This window comes from Notamacropus eugenii, chromosome 6 (genome assembly GCF_028372415.1).
Source record: "Notamacropus eugenii isolate mMacEug1 chromosome 6, mMacEug1.pri_v2, whole genome shotgun sequence".
Taxonomy (NCBI): Eukaryota; Metazoa; Chordata; class Mammalia; order Diprotodontia; family Macropodidae; genus Notamacropus; species Notamacropus eugenii.
The window spans coordinates 309141819-309164930 of record NC_092877.1 but is presented as its reverse complement, the minus strand read 5'-3'; the positions used below and the strand labels follow the sequence as shown (position 1 = coordinate 309164930).

At 35.2% G+C, this 23112-nt stretch overlaps 1 protein-coding gene across 1 annotated transcript in view; it reads left to right on the top strand.

The window, feature by feature from the left end:
* Nucleotides 1-23112, top strand: part of ERBB4 (erb-b2 receptor tyrosine kinase 4) — a 1360303-nt gene that overhangs the window by 1016280 nt on the left and 320911 nt on the right. The window contains exons 14-16 of the mRNA XM_072617476.1: nt 475-568; nt 10291-10445; nt 19620-19694. Coding sequence (XP_072473577.1) covers nt 475-568; nt 10291-10445; nt 19620-19694 — 324 coding nt within the window. The remainder of the gene's footprint in view (nt 1-474; nt 569-10290; nt 10446-19619; nt 19695-23112) is intronic.

The following is a 23112-nucleotide window of genomic DNA, read 5'->3' as shown; positions in this document are numbered from 1 at the left end:
TTTGAAGAGTCAGTAGCATTCATGTAACTTAGCAACAGAAAAAAAATTATAATAGTGCACTAGCTATCTTCAGGTGTTAAACTATATTAAACTTTAGCCTCAAGTATTTTTTAATGATTTTAAAACTTGTTGCTACCCAGAATCATTAACTTTAGGCAAAATGATAAAAATGGCTTTGGCATCTCAATGAAACCTTCACTTTTGTACCAGAGGCTGAACTGAATCATATTATGTGAGAACAAAGTTTCCAAGAGTTCTCTCCAGTAGAGAGAGCTTTCTGGCCATTTGCATTTTCCCCTAATGGACAAGTTATTCCTTTATGTACAGAAAAAGAAAAAGTTTCCTAATTTTTTAGCATATATAGAAACAACTCTATTATTTACCTTGCAGTAGGACCTTTAGCAGATGTTATTATGTATCTCATGCTGATAGCCTCTTTACTTATTCCTCCTTGTTTGACTGATGTTTTTTCAGTGAATTTCGAGAGTTTGAGAATGGTTCCATCTGTGTGGAATGTGACCCCCAATGTGAGAAGATGGAAGATGGCATCTTGACATGCCATGGACCGGTAAGCATGAAGTAAATGTGATATTATAACATCACTGTTTGTAGCTGTGTGTTTTAAAGGATATATTTTAAAGGAGTAAATACTACAAAGGCATGGAAGATAAATTTCCTGCTCTCAAGAAGCTTATAATTTGCCTAGAAAATTAACTAAATCAATAGGAAATCAATTGAGTTACTCAGGATCACAAAACCATTTGGTGTCAGAAGTGAACCTTGAACTCAGATCTTTCTGGCTCTGAGGTCAGCTCTCTACTACCTTTCCCTTTGTCCATAAATACTTTCATTTTCCCTATCCAAAGAAAAACATTTCTTTACTCAGTCCCTTCTTCAAACATTGGCCTTTTTCACTTCAGGGCTAAGTTTCTAGAAACAGTGATGTCTATTCTTCTTTTTCATGATTCACTTGCTCTTTACCCCATCTTTTTCTGGCTTTTGTCTCCCAGATTCTGATTCACTCTTATTGAGGTCCTCATCTCTTTTTCCCTTTCTTTGTATCTTTAGAAATTAGAGTGTTTCACATATAGTAGGTGCTTAATAAATCTTCTACCTATCTGCAATTTATGATCTTTAGGTGGTGGGACTTTAGACTCACTGATTCCCATTAAAAACAGACTAGTTGTGTGACAGAAATATTCAAGGAGAAGAAGAAAGAATCCTCATAGACTTTTGGGAGAATTTCTTTTTTACATTGTGTGTATTTGCTCCTATGTATTATTCTTCTCCAAATCCTAGAATTTAAGCTCTTTGAGGCAGGGGCCCTATCTTACTATCTTAACCTCTCTTTTCCCTGTCCTCTAGCACAACTGAACTGAATTTAAGCAAACAACAGTAGGTTTTATTACGATCATTGCTACTACAATATCACAAGAAGTAACCAAGTTTATTGTTTTAGTGTCCATGGGCTTGGAATTCTCGGACATTATGTAGTAAATCCTGGACAGTTTAAGAGAGGATTTGCTTAAAAAATCTCAAGTTCATCATGCCCCAGCACAAAAATCGTTAAGATAGATGTAACTAGTCAGATCAGGGTTAGGAGCACAGGTGTTCCAGTTGTGGGGGTATTGGAAGATCAGAACAAAACTACTGTGGAAAGGCAAGTTTGATGGTCTCATCAGGTTGTGGCTTGAGTCCAGGGAATCAAAGGTCTTGAGTGATCTACCAAAGTAGATCCCGGGAGGACTGGGAAGTCAAAGCAGTCAATCTAGAGAACAGAAAGTTCTGATCATAAACTGATGTGTTTTCTGTCCCCTCCCATTTTATTCCGAGTTTTCATGGTCAAAGAAAGAGACAGTTCTGAAGCAGCATGGATGCCATATTTGTTTCTATTGATGGCAGAGGTACAATGCAGTGTTTCTTTCAGATTCCTTGTGAGATTGACAATCCCATGGATTATGGGAAAGCACAACTAACATTAGCAGTGGTAGCTCATGCCTCTGCGCCCTTCCATAGCCCACTGTTCTCTACCCTTTTTACTAGTTTTACATGCTTGGTTTGTTTATCCCTCTAAGTATTACTAATATGTGTGAAAGACAACCTATTGCTTTTCTTTGGTTTATTTTATTGATTGATAAGTAGGCAGTTAAGGAGGTTGAGTACATAGTATCAGATATATTCACGAAGATATGAATTGAAATCCAGCCTCAAACATATTTATGTCACAGTGGGCAAGATAAGTTAATTTCTCTATGCCTTAGATAACTCATCTGTAAAACTGAGGGAGTTGTACTCAAAGGCCTCTAAGATGTATTCATTTATGACCTTATTGCTTTCATAACGTTGTGTGGGGCACAACTCTGCCTAAGGAGACAGCTCTGAGAGGGAATTCTCAAAGGTCATTTACCCAATGGAAGATGTTTCAACCAAACCACAGACTTTGTTTCTGTTGGGGTTTTTTTGTTTTAATCCTTCAAGTTACATATAACACCCTGAAAAGGAACCCCATTTTCTAAATCACACATTCGATGGAAAGAGTGCTGAACCCATGATCTGAATTCAAATTCCACTTCTACCACTTCATAACTGTGTAACCTTGGACAAGTCACTCTCTGTGGGTTTTGGCTTCCTCAATTGGCATAGTGAGTGACTCTGTAGTCTGTTCTGTCTCTAAGGTTATCATTCTATGAACCCAGCACCTCACTGGAGTACATTCCAGACTTTCTGCACCATGTTCAAGAACTCTCTTCATCCTGGAAGCTCATTCCAGCCTACAATTGGCACAGTGTGAGTAACTGTCCATCCTGCAGCCTCTAAAACTTCTTGGTTGGTTCTTGCTGCTACCTCCCTGTAAGGAAGGCACTAGACCTAGCCTTGTCTTTTTATCTAGGATCCCTCTTTCATCCACATACTCTTTTCATTTTCCTTTTTTATGCTTTTTCTTCTTCCATTAGAATGGATGTTCCTTGGGAGGGAAGACTAGCTATCTTTATGCCAGTATTTGTAATGTAGCTAATTAGCATAACTCCTGGAGCATAGTAAATGCTTTAAAATGTTTGTTGATTGGTAAGTGCCTCAGGAAGGGGTAAGGACTTTTTATAAGCCAGGCTGGTGAGAAGTGATAGGAAGGGAGGGGTCACTATGTGGTCTGCTAACCTTAGCTGTGGTGCTAAACTGTGGTATATTCATTTGTCGTATGATGCATAGATACATCTGGATCATAGAAACCAAGAGACAGAGAGGGAGGCAAAACTATAAAAGAGGAAAAAAAAGTTGAGAGACAAGAGAAAAATAGTTTTCTAAATCCTTTTCAGATACAGGTCTTACTTACTTATCAGAGAGAAATAGTATTTCTTCACTTAGAGATATGCAGTCTATAGCTTCTGGCTTTCAGCCAGTCCTCAGATGGTGATCTAGATTTTTGAGTTAAGAGGTGGCCTGGAGTCAGAGATAAGAAAAGATATTGTCTCCACTTCCATTTTCACTCATCATGTTTATCAGTTCATTCAAAACACTTAGGTACTTTGGGGGTTTAAGTTGAAAATGATCAAAGTTTAAGTGTGTAAAATCAAAACTATAGCCATCTGAATTTCTTTAAATTCCTTTTTTATGGTAATGAAATGGGAAGTCAGTTTTCTTTTTCTTTGACTTTTTTTTTATCATTTGTTGAATTTTGTCATGTTTACAAATCCATTTATGCTTTAAAAAAATCATGTTTATCTGAATCACATACTTTAGAAACAAGGAGGACAGAACAGACTTTACCTGATCATATTTAAAGCTCAAATGCAAATAGAATTTTTGAGTTTAATGCCTGTATTGCATTTGTTTCTTTTACCCAGCTGGTTCATCTTTATGTTATATAATTCTTAATCTAGAACAGAAAAGCCCAATTGACTCATAGTAAGCCTTTCTTTCCCCCAAGCCCAGTAAGAAGACATCAGCAAGTTGATTGTCTTGTAGGATAAATTAGCTGCACTGCTGTGGGTACTTGTGCAGTAAATGATTTCTTTTAATAGGCAACAATATGTGCAAAACTGCCCAAGAGCAGGTGTTCAAATGGGAAGCATGAAAACTGTACGTTTTGGGTAGGAGATAAGAAGTCATCATTAGCAGTCTCTTCCTGGTGAATAGTTATTAGCATTCACAGACTAGGCATTCCTAAAACTATGGGTTAGTTTTACTACTAAGGGCAGCTAGATGGTGCAGTGGATTGAGTATCAGACTTGGAATGAACAAGACTCATCTTTCTGAGTTCAAATCTGGCCTCAGACATTTCCTAGCTGTACGATCACAGGCAAGTCAATTGACCCTATTTGCCTCAGTTTCATCATCTGTAAAATGAGTTAGAAAAGGAAGTGGCAAACTACTCCATTATCTTTGCCAAGAAAACCCCAAATGGGGTCATGAAAAATTGGACACAACTGAACAATGACAACAAAATTTGCCGAGACTCAAACTTTCTGAAATAAGAGGCATATATTCATCTACAAGTTTGTCAGTGACAAGAGTAGGTTCAAACTCAAAGCAATTGTCATGTTTCTTCTACCAAGTTCATTACTGAGTTCAATTGAGCAGTCTCTCCTTTGCTTTAAGGATGGTGTTTGGGCTATGAGATAAATTTACCGTTGTGTTGAATCAAGTATGTTACTTTTCAGAGCTGGCTCAGCTGCTTTGGATTATAGCTGACTGCTATTGATTCTAGTTTGTAGACCTCTTATTGTTTAGAAACTTACAGAGTTATGAGCTAGTCTTGTCTATTTCTAATACCAATTCACTTAGGATCCATAAAGAAATTCAAAAAAGAGAGACTAGAGAAACAAGGGGTATTGTGCATTCACATCCAGACAAAGTAATGATATAAGGCAGCCAGTCGCAGCACCTACTGTGTGATCCCCGTCTTCCTCCCTCTTGTCCTCCATCTCTCTCTCTCTCTCTCTGTCTCTCTGTCTCTCTCTCTTCCCACCGCCCCCCTTCCCCCCGCCACGGCTTAAACCACTTACTATTACTCTCTCAAAAGGAAAAGATAATATTCTTTTATTTGTGCCCCTATAACAAACTGAACTTTGGTTTAGCTGCCAACCAAGAGGCTTTTCGTCATCACATAGTAAGTGATCAGGAAATGTTTAAAGGATTCCTATACACACTTTGAACTGGGGGCAGAATCCCTACATCTCACAGTACCAAATGTTTCTATAATCAGAAATTTCAAGTCTCCATGAGGGTTGGCACCACCAGGTGGTACTGTATTATGCATAGTTGAAGATCCCTAAGGTTCAGTCCCCCATTTCATTATACACCATATATATATACATATATATGTATATATATATATATATATATATATATATATATATATATATATATATATATATATATATGTATGTATGTATGTATAAAATTGGGGAAGACAAAACACATTAGCATTCAGCTATAGGGAGGATGGAAGGAACTGGAGGTCCTAAGGGTATATCAGAAGGTCAGAGATTCATTGAGTTGGCTGCCTTGTGACTGCTGTAGGGCTTGGTGGGAAATGGGGAGTGGGGAGTGGGAGTGATAGTGGTCTGAAGGGACTTGGTCCACAATTGTTGAGAGAGAGTGAGAAGGAGGATCATACTTGAGCTTTGGAAGAAATTAGGAATTCTGAGAGATCTTGGTACAGTGTGATGTGTTCAAGCCATGGGGCATCACCTTTACAAAGGTTTAGAGATAGAAGTTGGAATATTATATATGAAAATTTTGAAGGAGGCTATATCAGCCAGAATGCAGAGTTTGGGAATGGTGGTAATGTGATAAAGCTAGAAAAGGTTTGAGCCATGCTATATGGGACTTTCAGTGTAATGGTAGGAAGGACAACAATTCAAATTCCGTATTTTAACCCAGCAAAACCACTTCTAGGTCTGTGTCCATAGATATCATACAAATGGGAAAAGCATCCACATGTACGAAAATATTGATAGCAGACTTTTTTGGTGGCAAAGAATTGGAAATTGAGGGATGCCCATCAGTTGGAGAATGGCTGAACAAGTGGTGGTGTATGGATGTAATATAATAGTGGAATACTATTTTGCTATAATAAATTATGGGCTGACAGACTTCAGAAAAACCTGAAATGACTTGAATGAACTGGTGCTGAGTGACATGAGCAGAACCAGGAGAACATTGTATACAGTAGCAGCCACAATGTGCAATGACTAACTTTAATAGACTTATTTCTTCTTAACAATGCAAGGATCTAAGACAACACCAAAAGACTCATGATAGAAGATGCTATCCACATCCAGAAAAATAACTATGGAGTCTGAATAAAGATTGAAGCTTGCTATTTGCTCTCTCTCTCTCTCTCTCTCTCTCTCTCTCTCTTGCTCTTCTTTCTTATGGTTTCTCCCATTGGTTTTAATTCTTTATAGCATGACTAATGTGAAAATAGGTTCAATAGGAATGTATATGTACAGCCTATACCAAATTACGTGTTGTCTTGGAGTGGGGTATGGGAGGAGGGGGAGAAAATTTGGAACTCAAAATCTTATGGAAGTGAGTATTGAATACTAAAAAGAATTTTTAAAAATTCCATATTTTAAGAGGCCCTGTTTCTTCCTTCAAGTTTTAAAAATCATTTTGCTTTGTGTCAGAGTTAGAAAATGCAAAAGAACTACAAGAGAGTAGAGAGGAATAAAGACTATACCAAGAAAATGCTGGGAAATCTAGTATCTTATACAATTCACAGAAGAAATTTTGATATAGTAGAGTAGAAATTCTGTCTTTCTGACCTTGCACACTTAACCTCTCAATATCTCAGGCAGTTATAATATTTGGAAAATAATATAGCTTTGGAAAATAGTAAGTAACTGAGGAGTTACCAATTATCATTAGTGGAAGTAATTTCCACATTTTGAGTACCCCATACTGATGACATCACAGGTCCATTCACCCCTCCCTCCCAAAAATCAAATCGTCATATGCAATTAATGTGTGGAAGTTATAGTGACAGACTTTTTTTTCAGATAAGGTAAAAGCTTTTTGACCTTTTGGGCTTTGTAAAATTGAATGAACTGCCTTAGTGCAGAAGGAGTTTCTCCTTATTAGAGGCTATCAAGTGGAGACTAGAAGATGTTTGGGAGAATCAGTGGGAGGGAGTTATTCAGGTCTTGACTGGATTAATTCGTCTTCCATGGGAAGCAACTGGGTGTAGACAAAGGAGAGCTTAAAGTCAGGTTCTTTGGGAAGTTTGAAATCCTCTTGCCACTTCCAGACATTATCATTTCCAAGAAATAACTGATACAAAGTAATTACCATCACAGAGACTGAAAAAAAAAAAAGCACCCAAACTATTTGAATTAAACAAACCCCACTAGATCTTTTAACAAGTACACAGACATGACAGAAAGTCAACACTGATGTAGTCTATAACCTTATTTACAAAGTGGTAGAGACAGTGGAAAATTTTGCTTTATAAATAAAGATCAGAAATTACAAAATCTCAATGAGGAAACTTCAGCATCTATTTATATTACATATAATACAACATAATGAACATACCCCATTGTTAATATAATAAATAATATTATAATGATGTGATATTATACATATAATAAATATGATACACCCAATTATATAATATAAAAATAAAATGTGTAATGAATGCAATAGATGAAATACTATATTCATTAATTATATTTTATATGTATATATAATAACATATATTTTATATGTAACCCATTCCCTCAAAGAATCTTCATTACAAGCATCCAGCACTAAGTGATCACCCATTCAGTTTTAGAAGATATGACCCATTACTTTTTAATATAGCCTCCAACACTTTTGGATAGCTCTTATTGTTACATAAACACTTCCCACTTACATCAAGATTACATTTGCGTTTTATTTTATTCTTTTTACAACCTCTAACTCCTGGTTTTCCTCCTTGGAGGGCAAACTGAATAAGTTCATTCTCTCTTCTGTATGATATCCTTTCAAATACCAGAAGACAGGTGACATATATTTTCCATTCTAAACATTTTCAGTTTCTTCAGCTATCTTTTGTGTGGTATGGATTTACAACTCTTTGCCATTCTAATTGCCTTTCTCTATAAGCTATCTGTCTAATCATTATCCTTTCTAAAATACAGTGTACAGAACTGAACATAGTATTTCAAATATGATATGATCAGGGTAGACTGCCTCAGGGCTATTACCTGCTAATACTTGGCATCTATACTTCTCTTAAATTAAGCCAAGCTCACATTAGCATTTTTGGACAAAAATAGAATTTGGCCCAAGAGAGCAGCATGACTATAAAATAGTTTATGTGAAAGAAATCTGAAGATTTTACTGGCTAGCAAGCTCAGTATCAGTCCCAACAAAGCTAATGCAAATTTAGGCTGTAGTAAGAGAAGTATAGTATCCATATTAGAGAGCTGATAGTCCTGCTGAAAGGCTAGTTCAGACTGCATCTTGGCATCTTGAGTATGTGCTCACTTCTACATGTCACATCTTAGAAACAATATTGGTAAAATGGAGATCATTCAGAGGAGGACAATCCTCTGTGGATAGTAGGTAGTGGGCCCTAAGTCCATGCCAGAATACAAAGACTAGTTTGCTTTAAGGACCGTTTTTTCTGAAAAGGTTTGTCCCATGCATACAATGAGATTCTAGGAACATCTAATAGATACAATCACAAAGATGACTTGTTGCTTGATGTTTCTGAGAGCCCTGGAAATAACAGCACCTGCATCCTACCCCAACCACTGTCTCTTCTTTCAGCCCAGCCCTGGCAACAATTATTCAGTGAAGCTACCCTTGTAAAGAAGAGTTCCACTATTCTTTCTTTCCGGTCAACAAATCAATCAATTATTAGTGCCTACTACTCAGTCACTGTACCAAACGCTGAAGATATAAAAGTAAAATTTGTCTTTATGCTCAAGGAACTCTCATTCTACTGATGTAGATAACATGTAAATAGCTACATACGTACAAGATAATATACAGTCAATGGAAGGTAATTTCATAGAGGTAGGGCACTAGCTACTTGGGAGACTAGGAAAGATCTCCTACAGAGGATGGGATTCCAGTTGTTTGTTGAAGGGAAGTAAGAGCTATTCAGGAGAAAAAGAATAGAAGCGAGAGCATTCCAGGCATGGTGGACAGCCAGTTCAAACAAGAGACTAAGTGTCATGTGTGAGAAAACAGTAAGCATTCTAATGTAATTGGATCATAGAATTCATGAGAGTGAAGTGTAAGAGAACCCACAAGCTAAGAAGGGTCCAAGTTGTTTAGAGCTTCAAATTCCAAAAGACTTTATGGAAGTGAGGCCTTCTATCTACCTATTCAGGGGCTACGTTCTCTGCTTCCTCATTAGCCACAGCTCCTGAAGACCTGGAAAAGAGAATTCTCAACACCAAATTCTTGGCACCGTGAAATGGTTCAACTCATAGGTTTTTCTCCTCAATTGAAATAACACTGAAGAAATTTCATTACCATCTCCTTTGATGTTGAACCCAAGAACCAAAGAGCCTTTCTACATGACATGAAGCCAAAACTTCAGTGTTTTGTCTTCTCTGATTAAAACGTGAGCTCCTAGATAACAGGGACTACCTTGCTCTTCTCTTTACATTGTCAGCATTTAGCACAGCGTTTGAAGCATGCTGAATGCTTATTTCTTTTTTGTGATTTTTTCATTCATTATTAATATTTAACGTATTATACAAAAGGAACCAGTTTCCATTTGAATGTTGTAGCAACGGTTGTCAGAGTTCTTACTTTCCATTTCAAAGTTATAATAATGGTGATTGAAATGGCCTCTGAACCAATGGGGTATTACCAGATGTTGTTATTGTCAAATTATCATGCACAGGAAGTGCTCTTATTCCTCAGCCCACTGAATTGATCACTTGCCAATCTAGTCCATTAACACTGGAGGCGAAATAGGGAAAATTTATGAGAAGAGAAGCTAAATTTGTGTCCATAAGGTAGATCCAAGAAATGTTGATGTTAATGAAGAAAAACAAATGTCAGTATCCCCAAAACAAAACTGGCTGCGCGTGTGTGCATGTGTGTGCGTGTGTGTGTGTGTGTGTGTTTTCCTGTAAAGGTCATGTTTGCATTTCAAGAATTATCTGTGTCTTTCATTAGAATTAATTGTTTTCATATAGCTAAATCCACAGTCATTATTTTGGAAATGTATTCCAGTGTCTTAGAGGATACAATGCCCAATGTAATCCTAGCAAGCCAGCTTCCAGTAGTAAATTCAGAATAAAGCTCATCCATTTTTCTTTCTCCTCTCATTTGCAGGGACCAGATAACTGCACTAAGTGTTCTCATTTTAAAGATGGCCCAAACTGTGTGGAAAAATGTCCTGATGGATTACAGGGGGCCAATAGTTTTATATTCAAATATGCTGACCAGGACCATGAATGCCACCCCTGTCACCCAAACTGCACCCAAGGGTAAGTTTTCCCAAAAGACAAATTTTGACTTGTAAATGTAGAAGATCAGAATTTAGAGGCTTTAAATTGACAACAAGAAACACTTTCTACTTATTTTGCAAGGCTTTTCACCTTAGACCCATTATTATTTTATGTCTGATGCTTTGAGTTTAAAGAGCCATTGAAGTAAGATATTACATCAACTTATTTTTCATTCCAAGAAAATCAATGTAGATCCAGAACAACTTGAAACTTTCAAGACTGTGATAGAATTGTTCTTCATTATACAATAGTTGTGTTTTTTTAATTTTATATAATATATATACATAATTTAATTAGTGGTTTAAGAGGACAGATGTAATATAAAATGGAAAAAATGGCATTAGATTCATTTAATTATTCTTCAGATGGGTTTGAAATTCAAGGGCTTCCAAGTTCCTTTCCAGTTCTGAGAATCAACAATAATATTTCTGTAATGTTGATTTTTTGACAAATCTTGGCAAAAGGATACATTTTCCTTTTTTGGTTATAGATATTTTAAAGTGAAGAACTGTCCCTTTGATCTAGAGCTTTGATCAGCTCCTTCAGGACAAGAGGGGATGAAACTTGACAAAACTTTGTCAAGAAACCTGCCAAAACAGAAATTTAAAAAATAAATTGACCCAGACACATATATTATTTAAAGACAATTTTAATCTCATATTATCATATAACCTTGAATTATTTTTTAGTGATAAAAGTTTAAAGATGTGTCTCTTTTCTTATTTAGTCAATGAGATTAATTTTACAATGATTATCAGGTTCCCACACACTTGCTGAAGAATATATGTTATTTCTTTTTGGGGAGACTGAAGACATAGCCCTATCTGAGCTTTGTTTAAGGAATTTTCTTGAACTCCAAATAGGGGACAAAGATCCAGAAAGACAATGAGGAGATTGACCACAAAAGCACTTCCAAAGAAGCAGAAAAAAGAAAAATATATATATACATGAAAAAAATTATAAAAAGAAAATTTGGAGAATGAATTTCACTCACCTATTCAAAGACAATAGCTTATAGGACATTTTATCTTTAGTAGTGCCTTTTCCCTGTTTCCTTCTAAAACCAATTTATACCAGAACCGAAAGGTTTTTTTTTCTTCTTTCCCTGAGCTATAATACAAAGTCCTCCTCCTGCTATTGTGGACACATTATCTCTGGCAGGTAAGTGTGAGAATCCATCAAGAACTTCTGTGTGAGCTTAATGACCAGCTGGTAAGGGGATATTGCAGAAGCTAAGCAACTAGCATCATCTACTGCCAGAGGAAAGACATCCATTTTGAGGGGTTTCAACCATATCCTATGGGATAAGCATCAAGACCTTAAGCTGTTTTCCTCAGTGGCAGTCCTTATAAGGTGGAGTAATAAAAACCCTGCCATTCAAGTTCAGTTCAGCCAAGCTACTTTTGTCAGTTCGCTGATTAACGTGTACTGGGACAGAGACCTGCGGAGACTGAAACGGTCCTGAAGAAGCATTTCATTGAAGAAGCTCAGAAACGATAAATGGATGCTAGCATGGAGTGTGTTATGTGAGTGTGCATTCTACTTGAGTTAAAATGTTTCATGGAGAACAACTGGTACCTTTGGAAAGGGAGGAAGAGTCACCAGAGGATGGGGGGAAGGGAGAGGCAACTTTGCTTGCTAAAATAATCATCCACAAGAGAGTTTTATTGTTTTGCAGCTAAAATTAAACCAGTAAATTATTCAATATAATGTTGATGTCAACAGCTGTTGCCATTCAAAATGAGACCTTTTGCTGCTTTTGCAAATCTAATTACAATGGAACCATTAGGGAAATGAAAGTGAGATCACAGAGACACAGTCTGGATCTGTTGCTGATGTGTCTTCCTCCCAGCTCCTTTAAATCACAATTATGTAATAAAGGGAAATACATATAGGTGAGAAGATAGAAGTAGGAAACTGTGATAAAAGGGAACATTTTCTCTGAATGGCAAGATCTCGGAACTTGGCCAGGAGGGAGGATGAAGGTGTACTACAGAACAAATCCCAAAAGCTCACCTGGGAACTATAAGCAAATAGAAAGGAACCAGCCTTCAGCAGGGTGATGCTACTGAGTTGTGGGCAGATAGAATTGGAATGCATCATGTTCAGGGGCATATGCCTACGTAGAGTCTCTAATGATTATTCAACCCAAAGTGTTTTTCATTTGCATTTTAGCCTTAGGCTCCCCCTTCTTTTAGCAGCCTCAGTGATGCCTAGGATCACTGAATCCAGACAAGTGAATCAAGCCCCAGTCTATGATTTTGGGATTTAGGAGTTCCTGTTTCTGCTCTATTACTGACTAGCACTCTACCTTTGAAAGCTTTTGATGAAATACATTATATAGGGGGTCTTTCTTTTGCAAACTGAGCATACTAAGTCATGCCAGTCCGTGTTAAAATCAGAGAGACTTTGGTCAGGTGATGCAGCTAATGACTTTTAATTTTGAAATGTTTTTAATAAAATGCATATGTCTACCTGACCTTAGAGATTCAAGGTATAGGCTTTCTAGGCCAGTTTCTCCTATAGCCACCAGCATCTCTTTTATAAGTCTCTAAAGAGCCAGTTTAATAATCCAAGAACTAATATAATTGTAATGGCCTTTTCATCACATTTTAGAAATAGAATACTTATCTTTAATTTTTTTTAATGATACCCAAAAACCAAAATTATCTGCATAAAATCTAAAAAGCACTTATTCCACTGAAGTTATATTGAATGTGATGGTCATAATGAGTGCCTCAAATGAAATATAAGTATTTAAATTTATCAAAATTTGTGACTGCATTGATGAAGTACTCCTTTTACTAACCCAGATGTTAGCTTTTCATGCTTTAGAAAGTCGTTTCATGAGCAAAAATGTTCATCATCAAGAACTGAGTCTTTCCTAAATTTTCTAGGCTGGCCTCTGGATTTATATAAATGAATGAATGAATGCATACATACACACATGAAATTGTCAAGCCCTGTTCTAAAATGTTTCTGACTTGATAGTACCTCTCTGTGTTTATCCTTTACTGAGATGCACTCAATATCACCTACATATCACATTGAAGCATCCTGGTGAAGAATTTAGTATACATTTCCAGTGTTATAGGAGAAGTATTGTACAAAATACAAATGAAAGAAAGATTCCTCATGGGTAATAATAATAGCTAACAATTATAGAGATCTTTGACTTTTGTCAAGTAAAAGATATATACCCATATATATTCATTTACAAACATGTATAAATGGGTATTATATAGAGACACATATCTATAAATGATATGGATATAAATAAAGATGTAGATACCTCTTGAGATTCTCAAAATAACTGTGTAAAGTAGGTACTACAATTACTTCTGTCTTGCAGGTGAGGAAACTAGGGCTGAAATAACCTTTCAACCTTAAGTGACTTGGCCAGTATCACACATGTAGTAAAATTTTTCATTTCACTCAAGCTTCCTGACTCTAAGTGTAATGCTCTATCCAGTAGCCTGGCTTGTTCTTTTTAATTGTTACGATAGATGCCACAATACCCTGACTCCTGGATGACATTGTACTGACTACATCAAAATCCAAAAAACTACGAATCCTTCTCCCTGAGATGCATGATCACTCAAAAGCAATTGCCCTAATAATCCTCCCAGGGATAAATTAAGCAGATGAAGAATTCATATAATTCATATTATAATAAGTAGCTGAGTGAGTGAATGATCGATTTTAATTGACTGATTAAAATCTACCTTGGACAGGTAGAGCTTTTGGATACTGAGCTGGGATGAGAATGTAATAGGAACAAAGGAGACCTGATATATTCCACTGGGGAAATGAAATGACTTTCAATGATACCAAACTGATTTTTGCAATGTATATCTGTATATATTATATATATGTACGTATGCATGCATGTGTATGTATGTATATGTACACACATATATGTGTAAATATGTACACATATTTACATATATCTTTCAAACAGGATTTGTAATAATAATTATATAGGGCTGTGGATCATATAACACTTTGATCTCAAAAGTCTCTAAATTGTAGTTTAACCCAAAAATCAATAAAAACATACAGTAGGCGTACTTGGACTGTAGCATTATTGCTGACAATAACGTGGTCCTAAGAAATGGCATAGAATGTATGTATCATTTGTATGTACTTTTGTCTGAATTCTTCAGGGATATGTCATTTCATTAGTGTCAGTAATCTTTCCATGGCCACCCCTATGGACAAAGCTGTCATCACTAGACTCAATCTCTTCATGTCTCTCTGAATTTCTCTAGACTAGACCCAAGAGAACAACAACAGAACCCTGTTCCATCCAAGCTGTTGGTCAAAGCCTTTCTAGCTTATTTGAACTTTACAAGGGCTTTACTTCTGCCATATTAGACCTGGAAAATTAAGGACCAGCTCCATGCCACTAAAAGACATTACAATGAATCTTTCATTGAGATACACACACAGAGTTATACAGTTGCATATGTTACAAAATAATAATGTAACATATGTTTATATGTTAATCTATATGTATTTGGTTAGTTAACGTACCATCCATCCTGCTACTGCCAATGTTCCAATGTAAATGTGCTTCAACTGTTCTATTCTCTAGTAGTGGGAGTTTACAATGCAACCATCACTGTCTATCACTCTTATTAATATCCTCCTATAAATTCAATAAGGTGTATACACATTATGCTAATGGATTCCTTGAGTTAACCTGAAATCACAAGGATACAAACAGAGCAACTAGATTGATCATCACTTATTCCTTGTGCTTGCTATATGACGAGCCCAACTTTTAAATCACATTTTAAAGCATTTTTTACACTATTTCTGTGTTGTAACTTCATGTATATAATCCATTGCATCCTTTTTGTGCCAGTTATATATCTATCTATTGCCCTTTGGACAATATTAAGTGTCTTAAATCAACTTTTCATCATCGAGGATTATCAGTTGCCCACATTTGGACTCTTAACTTCACAAGCCTGTGTTACTAATACAGTAAGTAAAAATGCCCTGAAGAAAACACAGATGGGAACAACAAAACAACTAGATCAAATGAAGGCAGAGTAGGTCCATGGTAAAGATGACACCATTTTGAGGGAATTGAGGAATCAATTTTAAAGGTATTTGAAGGAGGGAGAGATATCAAAGGCATGGGAGAAAATATGGGAACTTTATTAATATCAAAAAATCTACGTCAAAGAACATCAATTGCTACCAATCTATATACCTATTCTCCCACTGAAGTAATTTTTATGAGAATAATCTACACATTTATAGACTAATCCTAGAGAGAATGGAGTTAATTGATCTCTCATTTTTTGTGTTAGAAATCACTTCAGAAGACATGCCAAAGTTGTCTTTTATGTATTAATAAACCCATCAGTATAGAATTCCTCAGAGGAAATGGGTTTATTAAAATATATATTTTAAGAAAATGAACTTTGTCCTCCTGCTTAATTATTAAGCTTTATGTAATTAACAGCACATATTTCTGTCCAAAAAATTCTTTTGAATCCTACTGCATTCCACAGATATAAAACCCCATTATTCCAAAATAAATGAAATATCTATCAAAGAAATTAGAAGGCTATCAGTATCACCATTTAAATTCCTTTCCGTACGGGTATGAGAGCTTGGTTAGGAACATATGACATTTCATGGCAAAAGAGACCTGGGTTGGTTTACAACATTGTGTTCTATTATTTTGTATGGTATATGATACTTTGGATCAATTGCTAATTAAAAAGTGGGATGTCAGATATTATTAGAATTTCTCTTTTTTGAAAATTCATTTGTTCCTTAAAAATATCGTGCTTTGCCATAATATGTTGTTGAAATTCCACAAATGTAAAAAATATTAATATATGCTTTATTTCTATTGTCTGATCAAATATATATATATATATTCAAATTTCTGTATGGCAAACATTCAGACAACCATTAAAAAGTAGCCACCATAAACTAGTTGTTTGCATCTCATTGGGATCCTTAATTGTTTTGAACATCAGTCAAATCCAGCTTTATTAGATTAAATATGGAAATGGTACTAATAATGTAGAGGAAATGTGGAAAATACCTTGATAGAAATTAGGGAGCTGTCAGCCTTCTGCTGATTATCTAAAATGTCTCTGGGTTCATGAAAATGAACTCTGACAGCCTGGTCTTGAGACATGTGCTGGATGTAAGGAACCAACCAAACTAGGTTTTCCTACATTGTAGTAAAAGAGACTGATCTCTAGCCATAAAACAGTTGGTGTCACAGCGGTCAGTGTGCTTCCTGTGGAGTCAGGAAGATTAAAATTCAAAACCTGGCTTGGAATAAGGCATTACATGTATGATTTAGATATAACTTAATTATACATTAGCTAGATAGACAGACAGAGAGACACATAGATAGATAGATAGATAGATAGATAGATAGATAGATAGATAGATAGATAGATAGATAGATAGATAGATAGATAGATAGATAGATAGATGGATGGATGGATGGATGGATGGATGGATGGATGGATGGATGGATGGATGGATGGATGGATGGATGGATGGAAGGATGGATGGATGGATGGATGGATGGACAGATAGAAAATGTGCATCTCCCTCAGCTGCTTCTGAAAATGTGCAACTCAGAGAGTTTGTTTTGAAGAATTTTAATACTTTGCCTAGAAACTTGATCAGTCTAAATTTGCAAATTTTTTTCTTTTCAGCCGCTAATACTATTTTAGATATTTTTGTGAATTCTTTGGACAATAAAAATAAATTAATTTGTCAAGTAACTGCTTTTCTTTAGTGAACTAGGTGATGGAATAGAACCTATATCACCAAGGAAATATTTTAAAAGCTAGTATTTAACTTGAATCACCAGAGATCTCTATATCTAATCTTCTATACCTTTTCCCTCCAAGTTCTATTCCAATTCAAAAAGCATTTAAATAACATTCTTTCAACAAATATTTAGTAAATGATTACCATGCACAGTCATCCTCTGGGGGCAAACAAATTAATCAATCAACAGAGCATATATTAAGCCACTACTGTGTGCACACTTCCTGACACATAGTGGGTGCTTAATGCATGTTTATTGAATTGAATTGCCAGCTACCATGTGAAGTGCCAAGGATATAACTACAAGAAAGATACTCTCTGTCCTCAGGAACTTAAATACTTTCTAGTCTAATATGAAGAACACATAATTCCATTATAAATAGAACTTGGTAACCACATGAGTGAGACAGAACCAGAAGTCTACATGAGTTCCTTTTCAGATTTCTTCACCTTCAAAATTCACTTGTCAATATCTTCTTTTTCTGGGTTTATCAAAGCCAGAAATACAATATCTAATATTTTCCCCACATTTGGAGAGTTAGATCCTACTACTAAGTTTGCTAAATCAAAACAGAACAACAACAAAAACTTTGTCTGTCAAAAAGACTATTCTAGGAAGACGATGTATAGATATAGATATAGATATGTGTGCGTATACTTATAATGCTATTAAAGATGTATCATGGTATGTTTATTTAAAGTTACGCAATAACCATTATTGTAACTTGATTCACAGGTTAATATCCCAGGGCTGAGGAAGCTAATAACTCATCTTTTCTCACTTTAGTCCAGACATTAAGGAAGAAGGACTTCTTAATAAGCAAAATTTTAAGGTTCATATTTAAAAAGTCAAGAGATGGGCTGTCTTAGCTAATATTACACATCTAAAAAAATTTAGGGCACCAATTTCTGTGAATTATCTGAAGTAATAATGGACAGTCTACACTGAAATGGAAGCACTTTTATGTCCATTTTCAATAGCTTTAATTTTGGACTGCTCTTTTGTTTCAGAGAATGAAAACAAAAAAAAAATCCATACTTACAGTTCAGCTAGTAAGCTGGGCTGGAAGAGTCTTTAGAGAACTTCTAAGGGGGGAAATGAGGTTCATCAGAAGGAAAACAAATGATAATTTATGTGACATCTAAATTTCAGAAACTGTTCATTCATTTTTCTATCTACATAAACAAAAGTTTGCCGTTTAGTTGATTAGTCATGTTTAACTTTTCTTGCTATTTCCTTATTCAGCTCACTTTACAGACAAGATGCACAAGAATAATTGCACTGAAATGCAATCCTCGAAGGATTCTTTAACTACCTGGACCTCATCTTATTCATTTGCTGACAGAATGGATGTTTATTCATCACTATTGACTTCCATATTATGGCAGTTTAAAAACACACACACTCAAACACACACACACACACACACACACACTCACACTCCTGGTATTGTTGTTTTTCAGGGGTCTTGTTGTTTGTTTGGCTGTGGGTTTTGGGGGGTTGTCCTGCCAGAATAAGACCATTAGAAGACTGTCAATTAAACAGAAATTCAGTAAAGCAAGTTATTTGGTATAAAATGAATGCATATTCATAATTAAATATATTTTAAAGGCAATTGCCTTTAAGAAATAGAATCTTACAGTTAATTTTGTGCTGAGTCCAACAGCATGTTAACTTTCTAGATGCCTACTCTTAACCAAATCAATATAAGGTTAACATTAAGTTATAATCAAACAATTTTCTTGATGATGATTTCCTTGAATTTAGATGAATCTTAAAAGAAGCTAAGTTTTTAAGAATAATCATAGTATTGCTATTGAATTATCAAGTTTTCAGCAATATAGCTATGTATGAAAGGAGCGAAATAATTGGGTCTCCATATTTTGAAAAGACTCTGCTTGTTTGGAAGAGATCCAGAGAAATCAATTGTCTTTCACTATGAAGTTATTTTCTGTGGGCTGTCCTAGAGAGATCATTTCATTTCTTCACTGCATTTATGTCAAATAATTCTTTTGACTCAGACTTTAATTTCATGGAATCCTAGAAACCACCTAAGAAATATAATTAAGAATTTGATATGTAAGATATTTTTTTTTCTAATCCTTCTGAAAATAACTGATTTTTTCTTTCCTTTTCTTTTAAAAAAATCTGGATATGCTGCAGGTGCATAGGCTCGAGTATTGATGACTGCATCGGCCTGATGGATAGGTATTTGGCATGCTTACTTCCCGTGTTTCTCCCTCCTGATGCTCCAAGTGTGAGCAGGGTGCATGAGTGTGCATGTCCCTGTGAATGGCGAGTGATATTTTCTGTTCTGTAATTGCCTGCAGGTGTAGCGGTCCCTCTAGTCATGACTGCATTTACTACCCATGGACGGGCCATTCCACTTTACCACAACATGCTAGGTAACATCTACCATGTTTCCATTTTGTCTCTCAAATCTTCTTCCAATTACCCTAGATAAGAAGTACTAACCAGTTTGGTGTTTTTTTTCTAAATTTTAAGTTAATAATCTATGGATCAAGAAAGATGCATAGAAATACCAACCATTTTCATTGCTATTTATTAACTTCCCCTATCCCCATCCAGTGAAATATCAAACTCTGGATCAGCAATGTCATTGGTTAACTTAGAAAAGTTAACAGTGACAAGTTAGTTAATAGTGACAAGTCAGTTACCTAGAGTTTTAGTAGAAAATTTCAATTTCAGAACTCTGTGATTAGAAAAAGGTAAATTCATGATGGAAGAATGTAGAAGTCTGTGGTTACACTATTCTCTAAACTAATCTTTGATGGATTATAACTAGATCTTGATTAAAAAAAACAACTAACTAATATAAACTGGTTGGTATGTTTACTACAAACTGCTCAAAAATGGTTTTGTCTTCCAGTTTCATTGAATGAAATATTTCATAGTTATTTTTACTGTTTAGTAACAAAACATCTTCACATCAAATATTTTGTGAAAAATTCTCTGGCTCTTTGTTCATATTCTTATCGGGAGGACCATTGTATCTTTTAGGATCATTTCACTGGTGCTTAACAAATAGAAAACTGGGACTTTTTGTCATGTCAGTTGTCAAAGTAGAATAATGGCAACTGAATTGTGTAGATTAAATGATTTGGTATTACATATGCTATTATGCTAAAAGTATAATTTCTATAAAGTCAGTTGTGAAATAAAAAACTTTGAAAAATGAATTGGCACCAAGTAAGTTGGCCTAAATCTCACTGGCAATTTTTCTCAATTGGGGAGAACATGCAATTAAAGTTTCATCTTGTTTTTCACAGAGAAAGCAATATTCCTTGGACACCATCTACTCCATACCCTTCCCCTAAAGCTGATTAACCCTATCACAATGTGTGACCATGTTCCCAAAGAGAGTGTGAATATCATCATTCAGTAAGAGGAAAAGAAAACTGAAAAAACAAACTTAATGGACAATAGGTCACTAATATCATCCCCATATTTGCATGACAGAACATTGTTGTCATTGTCTACCTTGACATCATGGTATTTTCCATAACTGACGTCTGATTATTCAATAATTTCTTTAAACTCAGTAGACTATCTTAGTAGCCTAGAGATTATGATATTGTTATTTAGGTCTTAAAATTGATGAAACTTTTAAGTTTTGATTTATATTTATACAGATTTTAATTTCAAGGAGCTGACAGCACCTGTTTTATTTATTTCAGAATCTTGTTAATTTTTAATTGTCCATTTGTTTCTTTTGAATCATATGGTTCCCCCTAGTTCAGACCTTTATCACTCCTTAACTAATTACTGAAATAAGCTTCTAATTGGTCTTCCCACCTTCACTATCTTTCTTTTTTTCCTCTGTTCTCCACCTTAAGAAATAGGTCACTCTCCTGCTGAAAAAATTTCAATGGCTCCCTGTTATGTTTGGGTTATAATGCAAACTTCTCACCCAGGATCTTAAAGCCTTTTCCAGTCAAGTTCCAAACTACTTTCTGAGCTTATTTCATGTTAATTCCTTTTTTATCCTTTCTGTTCTAACCACACTGGCCTCCTTACTATTTCCTGAAGTCAGTGTTTGATCTGCCACCTCTGTGCACCTGAAGGTCATTGCTTGGTATGGAACTCATCTGACCTTCTACCTCTTAGTTTCCTTAGAGCTTAGTTCAGTTTCTACTTCCTTGAAAACTTTCCCAATTTCCCTTCCCCAATTTGGTAGTGCCTCTTTCTCCCCTTAAATTAATTTGTGTTTACTTATCTTTATATATGTTATTTCTTCTTGAGGGCAGACATAATTTTGTTTTTGTCTTTTCATGCACAGTGCCTTGAACATACTAAATAATTAATAAATATTGGTTCGATTCACTTGAGTTTTATGTATCTATGTCTATACCTATCTATATATGTATGCGTGTATCTATATCAAGATATATATATATATATATATATATATATATATGTAGATAGATATATAGATAGAGAAATACAGGTATATCACTGTGCATTGTTTTTGCCTTTGAATAGAAGCCTGGTTTAAAAGCCAGTCTGGTACTTAGATGGGCTTTGGTATGGGCATAAGAAGGTTAGAGGTGACTGAGTTTTGTTTTTTTTTTGACATTGAAATGAATAAGGAAAAGATGTTAAGCAAGTTCCTTATCCAATAAACTTAAAATTGCAATAAATTCCTTCTTCTCTAGGCCCATGCCTACAGCCTGTATTAAAGTGAAAGAACAGCCTAGAAAATCTCTCAAATGTCTTTCTTTTTTTCTCATCCTCTGATGACATTTAAAGCCATGATTTTAATTAATTCAATGAAACAAATGCTAAGCTCCTAGTTATAGAAAGAACTGTTCTAAGGAATGTTGAAAAACAGAGTTTAAGAGGAAAACTATCCATATACTAATGCAGGTGACAGTTTATTTAGTGGGGGGATATGGCAAGTACGCAAATAATTCTTTAATATCATATATGCAGAAAGGCATTAGAGAGTACCAAGTATTGTCATTTAAAGGAAAAAAAAGTTTTATAAATATGGAGGATGCAGGAATGTTCGTTGAAGGAAGATATTTCTCATTTAGAATTTAAGAGCTGAATTCAAGAAGCAAAGAGGGGGTAGTAAGAACACACCAGGAATGAATAAATGCACAGATGTGGTGTTTGGGAGACAAGACAATTACATTTGGTTAGAATGGTATGATGTTATAGAAAAGTAGCAAAAACTATGGCAGAAAGGATAGGGTAAATTCAAATTATGCAGGATCTTTAATACTAAGCATATTAAATATAACCAATTTTTACTAAACTGAGTTAAAATTTTATGGATATGTATCAATTATATATATATATATACACACACACATATTTTAGTAACACAATTTGTTATTTAGTTATTTTAGTCATGTTTGAATCTTTGTGACCCCATCTGGGATTTTCTTGGCAAAATTACTGGAGTGATTTGCCATTTTCTTCTCTAGTTCATTTTACACATGAGGAAACTGAGGTAAACAAGGTTAAGTTACTTGCCCAGAGTCACACAACTGGTAAGTGTCTGAAGCTGGATTTGAACTCAACTTTTCCTAATTTCAGGCTGCACTCTATCTACTATGGCACCTACTTACCCTAAGTATCATGATTAGATCTCTGTAACAGGAAAATGTCTTCCACCTAGGAGGAATGGATTGGAGGTAAGGGGAGCAAGATTCAGGAAAACTTAGGAAGAGAATATTGCATCCATAATGGTATTTTGGTATTAAGGACCTATAATAATAGTATGACAGTAAGAGTAGAAAGAAACGAAAGAAACATATTTGGAGCTAGAAGCAACAGAACTTAGCTATTTAATGG